This window comes from Cornus florida, unplaced genomic scaffold (genome assembly GCF_030987335.1).
Source record: "Cornus florida cultivar Cherokee Brave unplaced genomic scaffold, ASM3098733v1 CherokeeBrave_3.0.0_Hap2_Chr05, whole genome shotgun sequence".
Lineage (NCBI taxonomy): Eukaryota > Viridiplantae > Streptophyta > Magnoliopsida > Cornales > Cornaceae > Cornus > Cornus florida.
In genome coordinates this window covers 103,524,995-103,531,510 of record NW_026775575.1, presented here as the reverse complement: position 1 = coordinate 103,531,510, position 6,516 = coordinate 103,524,995, and the positions used below count along the sequence as shown (strand labels likewise).

The window sequence follows — 6,516 nt, the reverse complement described above, 5'->3', positions numbered from 1 at the left end:
TTTTTTTAAGATAAAGCAATTGACTCACACACCCCTGGATGAGGCTCAAAACTATGAATTTGATATCACTGGGCCATTGATCCGTTCGTCAAGTACTGTAAAAAATTATAGGTAACTCTTTGAGCATGACGGAATTGGATCAAGAACAGCATCTATCAAAAAGATTAAATTATATATATATATATATATATATATATATATGTTATCTTTTTGTGGGATCCGTGTATTGACAGATACGGGTGGTGGTGAATTCGGTGATAGATAGGTTTAATAATGAGGGTATAATGGTTATTTAAATAATTTGATATTTATGAATACATAGAATTAAAAAAACTAAGGGTAAAATTGTTTTTTTTTTTATATTTTTAATGCAAATTGTGACGAATAAATAAAAATAGACCGATATTTATTTTCAAAAAATATTTGACCAATTGGTATCAATGAAATTAAACCAAATAATTATTACCTTATCACAAGACATTAAAATTCACTCTTTCATGTCATTACTAAAAGAATCAAACCTCAATATGACAATAACCCAATTTTCACCAAAATTCTACAAGTAGAAAGATCAGCCATTGTAGCGCAAAAAAATTGTGCCTTGAAGCTTCTTCAAAATGACAAAGTGTTGCACAAACATTAGGTGGTAGAAGAAGCTCTGAACATGTCCAAGCAGCATTTGGTTGCGAGTCCCCTGTTCCAAAATTTATCATAGTATTCCTGGTATGTGAAATTCCTATAGATTGCTGGGTGTTCACCATCAATCAGTTCCCTAGCAGGACCTATCACTGCGTCTGAAGACGGGCAATAAAACGTCGGAACCGATATTCTTTCTTTGTTGCTGTTCACTACGGCTCGATGCAGCACACTCTTGTATCGATCATTACTAAGCACCTGGTACACAAACAAAAAATCATTATTACGTTAACTTACAGAAACAAAAAAAAATTCATTATTACTTTAACTTGCAGTCTCGTGTACCAAAAGTCCACCAGGTCCAAAGGGTTTTTGTTTCCCAAAAAAGTAAAAAAGAATTCAAGAAGAGTCTCGTGCACTGAATTAACACTTTCAGAAACTTCAATTTACCTGCATTTGATCGCCAATGTTGATAATGAAAGTGTTGGGAATAGGATTGACAGCGACCCATTTGCCATCGATGAGCACCTGTAATCCGGGAACATCGTCTTGAAGAAGAATCGTGATTAAATTGGGATCAGTGTGGCCTGGCAATCCATAAGTCAACTCTGGTTGTGGACATGGTGGATAGTAATTCATAGCCATGTGTTGTCCATGCTTGCCTAATTGATTGCTTATGTAATTTCTCCCAAGGCCTAAGCTCTCAGATATGGCTTCAAGCAGTCTTAGCACGAGTCCTCTTACATTAGTGCAATACTCACCCACTTCCTTCCTATCAATTAAATTTAACAAACACTATATAATAAATGAACATATCTCTATATTAATAATATAATCAACATTAACTAATAGGCTTAATTTAAATTAATTACCTGAAAGAAGGAGGATTTGTGGGCCATTCTTGCATGTAGTCTTCAAGTGGGTAACAATGGAGTCTCAAGAAATCCCTCCAATTCGAGACTTTTTCTGTCTTTACATTAAAACTAGTAGACAATCTAGTAGTCTTTGAAGGGTCATCGGAGTAACTTTTCAACCTCTCCTCCTCCGGCAACCGGAAAAATTCTCTAGCTATCTTCATTATGTTACTTATCATGGTCTCAGGAATTCCATGGTTTTTAATCTGAAAATAGTGAATATACTTTGTGAGAATAATGCTACGAAATTAATATAAGCATATTAATATTATATATATATATATATATATATACCTGAAAGAAACCTTCATTTTGGCAAGCTAGGCCAATCTGTTTGATAATCTGAGAGTGGTTAGGACCATGGAGGGCACCAAGGTCTATGAGAGGAATAGAGCCGTCTGATGACTGAACATGAGTGAGATTTGGCCGGTCAGAGATGGGTCTGATGTAGTTTGAGGGAACGTGGTTGACACCGGAGACCAGATCGGTTAGGAGCAATTTTGGTGTAGACATGGTTGAAGACCAGCTCTCTCTATCTGTCTCTCAAAATAAAATTTGCTGATAATTTGTTTTTAATGTTATGCATGTCAATGCAAACCTTAGGATTTATATAGGATGGGAAATGGAAGCGGTACACACATAGATGACTGTTGCGTCACTGTCACCCACTGATGCAAGCCGTGTTAGATCCAATAAAAAGTTGTAACATAACTACAATGATAAATATAATTGGAGAATTAGTTGTTTTATGTAATTTATATTTTTATTATTGGACTATATATATATATATGTATCCAATTTTATAATAATACCTACGTGGAATGGCGCTCCACCACATGAATAATATGTTTCTTTCCTTTTAAATTATTTATAAAGAAATAAGGTGCAACCGTGCAAATATATATTGTTAATTATTTTTATAAAAAGAATAAAAAAATTAATAATATAAGGGGACATTCAATAATTTTGACACTTTTTTTTTAATGGGAATATGGAAAAAGAAGAGACGTCACGTCATATGCTGAGGTAGATTGCGCTGGGTTTGTAAAAGTGCCGGCTCTCTTTTTGAATCGTGCTTACGCAAAGTTGATGACTCAAATAGAATGACATCACCTTACAAACGTCACTCCTGACATTGCAAGTTGGTTTCGTCTGGCAACCCTCACTTGTTTTTTGAATGACACTTCTTCAAATATCTAGATGAAGATGACTAGTACCTCCGTCCCAAAGTATTCTTTTTTGGGTTGTGGAACTTACACAGTTTTTTTTAAAGAGACATTTATTTACGTGGAATGCTAAGGAGGTGATTGTCCATTCATAATCGCTATTTTTATTGGTGAGTAAAATTATAATTAATGTCTTTATTAATTATAAATTTTTCACTTTTATAGAATATTAAAACTATAATTTTTTAGACAAAATAGTCTTTTTAAACTTTTCATCGGTCTCCTCAATTCTCACTTAATGAAGTTTACATATATAGTGTATATATGCATATATCATATATATATATATATATATATATATATATAAAGCGATACTTTTCTTTTCTTTTTTTCTTTTTTTTCCTTGTTAGATCTTTACGGGTTACTTTCCTTTTTTTTTTTTTTTCCTTGTTAGATTTGTATGCCAGTGTGTGTGTGTATATATATATATATAGGTTAAACGACAATTAAAAATCGAGAAAAAAGAATACACTCACATATTGTAGAATACACTCACATATTGTTAGCCATTTATATATATATATATATATATATATATATAAACACCAATATGTGAATGAAAGGAGGAGTGGGGAGAAAGGCAAATGTAAGGGATAAGGGTAGTTTTGTCCGTAAAAATATATATTTTAATATCTTATAAAAGTAGAAAACATCTAATTAAGGAAAGCATTAATTATAATTTTACTCACCAATAAGAATAGGCGACTGTGAATGGGCAGTCGCACTGTCCTTAGCATTCCTCTTTATTTATTTATTAGGTAAAGTACACTAACACTTCCTAAAGTTTGGTATAAGGACAGGTAAATGAAAGTTGTCATATTTTTGGACAATCACACCCCTCAAGTTTGGTAAAATGGATAAAGAGACTCTAATAATGGTGAAATGACTTTATTACCCTTTGATATAAAATTGATAAATACAATTGACTTAAATACCCTTGAATCAAATAAAGATTAAATGGGTTATTGGGTAAAACTCATATGATAAATCCAAAATTCTTACCCCCTTCTTCTCTTTCCCCTCTTTCAAACCCTAACCCAAACTACTATAATACACACACACACACACACACACACACACACATATATATTATCTGTAAAATACACACGTACACACATATCATCACCATCACAAAATCACGCATGCACATGTATCATCATCACCACAAAACAGCCCCACTGCCGCAATATCATCATCATCATCAATTCATCACGGTGCACTTGAACTGCCCGACGAGAATGAACCGAACGGAATTATCTACTGTGACCGGCGATGCGCGAAGCTCGTGTGTATGCCGGAGAACGTTAACAATGGAGGACAGCGGCAAGCTTGTGATTCAAACTCAGAATACACAAAATACCTATTTTATTTATATGTATATACATCCCAGTTATTATTATTATTTTTTGATAAATATATACATCCCAATTAAATAGATGTTCTAAGTTCAATTAATACAACCCAATCAAACCTAGAACATCTGATACCAAAGGGGAAGCGCACATTAACTTAAAATAGATAAAGCATTAAAATAAATAAGGCGGTGTATGCATAAAAATAAATAAGGCGGTGTATAACCGACCAAGATATATAACTTATATAAACGAAAGAAAATATAACTGGAATCAAACTTATATTAGTGAAGATAATTACAACAGAGAATAACTGAAAATAACTTACAAATTACTGATAGTAGTCTGACAAATACAGTATACTGGTGTGGTATTACACTCAGAAAAGATAAATAAAACTGAACTAAAGATTACAATTTGAAACTGAGAAAATGTAATGAAGCCTGAAATCTCTCGGGTGAAGCCTGAAATGCAATGGGATTGAGCATTGCTTTTATAACCGGGCTCCTATACTGTTGGAGGATGCTTCAGCGTGAATCTTGGCTTTTGAAAAGTGACTTTTGCTTTTGACTGTAGATGAATAGTAATTTTTACTGTGGATGAATAGTATTTTGTCGGGTTACTGTAGAAACAGTGATTCTGCCGACAGTTACTGTAGAAATAGTGACTTTGACTGGTTACGTAGCATTTTTGACTTTTACTGTAGTAAATAGTAACTTTGACCAGATAGTGACTTTTTCTTCCATATCAATTTTTAATTAAAATGGGTCTTGATATGGATCCTGACTATCTTGGAACACAGAGTCATCATACAAATTGACTACTAGGTGACTTGATTTAGCAGCAGAGGAGGCATCAGCTGCCTCTTCTTCATCTTTAGACAGCTCTTGGATGCGATCAGTCAGTGAGGCTACCATATGCTTGAGCTCTTCTAGCTCTGACTTGGGAGTGTGCTTCCGTGACTTGGTGGAAACAGTAGAACTAGTAGGAGAAGGCTGTTTCTGTTGAATGATTTGCTTTGTTTGGGAAGTAACATGGGTGGAGGATTGTTTGGGATAATCATCATTGACATATCCAATAATCCTGTCAAATTTAAAAGTATCCCACCATTTAACATAGTGGCGACGGATGACTATGTTGTCTTGGATATCATATTGCCATTTGAATATCCATAGGACTTTGTATTTAGAACAAAATAATAAGAGTACTGGAAATTGGGAACTATGTTTGTTAACTTTGTGAACAGTGTGAAAGTATTTGACTTGATCTGCAAGGGAAAGGGGGAGGATTTATGGAATAGCACCATGAAGAGTCCACCATCTCAGAAACCAGGTAGGGATTTGACGTTTAAAATGACTATCAAAGTTGATAAACCATGAATAAGTAAATGACTCATTTTGGTATAAGAGAATGGATGACCAGGCTGTCATATAATCATAATACGTAAACTGTATATTATGATCAGGTAATGGTTGAGGTAAGTAAGGGTGACTGCCCCATTCATTCATGGAGATTATCTGTTAGATGTATAGGGAATGGTAAATAACTTTGGAAGAATCATTCTTGTCATAAGTTGTCTTGACTGTGATAGAGTCAGTGTGGTACAGGACATCTCTGTAAAACCGAAGAGTTTTAGAATGATGGCCTGGGGCATAGTGAAGGTTACTAGGAAAATAGGAGCGGACCAATTCAAGTAGGTCTTTAACGTAACTAAGGTGTGGCTCCATGTAAAACAAGGAAGTAGGGGGTTTTTCAATATATGGACTTGGTGGTTTTTTACTAGTGAATGGCGGGATCTGGACTAGGTTTGAACATCGGGTTGGACTTGGAAAGGATCTGGTGTCGGATTAACTAGGGCTGACTTGAAAGTTGATGGGGGAAGCAAGAGGTTGGAATCTGTTGGTAACTGATAATGCTAAAGAGGATTGTGACTGGGATCTGGTAACTGGAGCTTTGCCTGAGCAAATATCAAAAAGGTTTAACTAGTTGGGGCCTCGGGGGAAGCTGTCGGTCTGCCATCAGTTTTTTGCAAGAATTCTCTGGTAAGAAAATCTAGAATGGAATTGTTACTGCCTTTTCTATATCAAAATCAAATATACTTAATATAGCTTGCCACCGGGCAAAAATTTGTTTAGAAGCAATATTTTGAACATCTTTTTGTAAAACATATTTTGCACTTTGACAATCAACTCTGACTAAAGAATATTGATTTAAAATATCATCTTGAAACTTACTAATACACAAAACAATGGATAAAATTTCTTTTTTAATAGTACTGTAGTTACTCTGTGCTTTTGTCCAAACACCATAATGGAATTGAATTAATTGTTTAGGTGCGTTTGGACTGACTCGTTGTTTGAGGATGCCACCATAACCAATGTCAGAGGC

The 6,516-nt window shown here is 34.4% G+C and overlaps 1 protein-coding gene across 1 annotated transcript; it reads right to left on the bottom strand.

The window, feature by feature from the left end:
- Positions 1 to 453: 453 nt before the first annotated feature.
- Positions 454 to 2,124, bottom strand: LOC132310435 (protein DMR6-LIKE OXYGENASE 2-like). Its single transcript, XM_059808606.1, has 4 exons — positions 1,845 to 2,124; positions 1,509 to 1,756; positions 1,087 to 1,408; positions 454 to 894 (listed from the first exon to the last, which is right to left on the bottom strand). Exons 1-4 carry the CDS (start codon positions 2,061 to 2,063, stop codon positions 640 to 642), a joined length of 1,044 nt encoding a protein of 347 aa, XP_059664589.1. The 5' UTR covers positions 2,064 to 2,124; the 3' UTR covers positions 454 to 639.
- Positions 2,125 to 6,516: the final 4,392 nt, after the last annotated feature.

Bases quoted from the DNA above. Each gene is read 5' to 3' on its own strand.
- LOC132310435 (XM_059808606.1), bottom strand. From the start codon at position 2,063: ATGTCTACACCAAAATTGCTCCTAACCGATCTGGTCTCCGGTGTCAAC. The intron at 1,757-1,844 runs GTATATATATAT...CACTATTTTCAG, and splicing joins AAAATGAAGGTTTCTTTCAG to ATTAAAAACCATGGAATTCC. The intron at 895-1,086 runs GTAAATTGAAGT...TTTGTGTACCAG, and splicing joins ACATTGGCGATCAAATGCAG to GTGCTTAGTAATGATCGATA.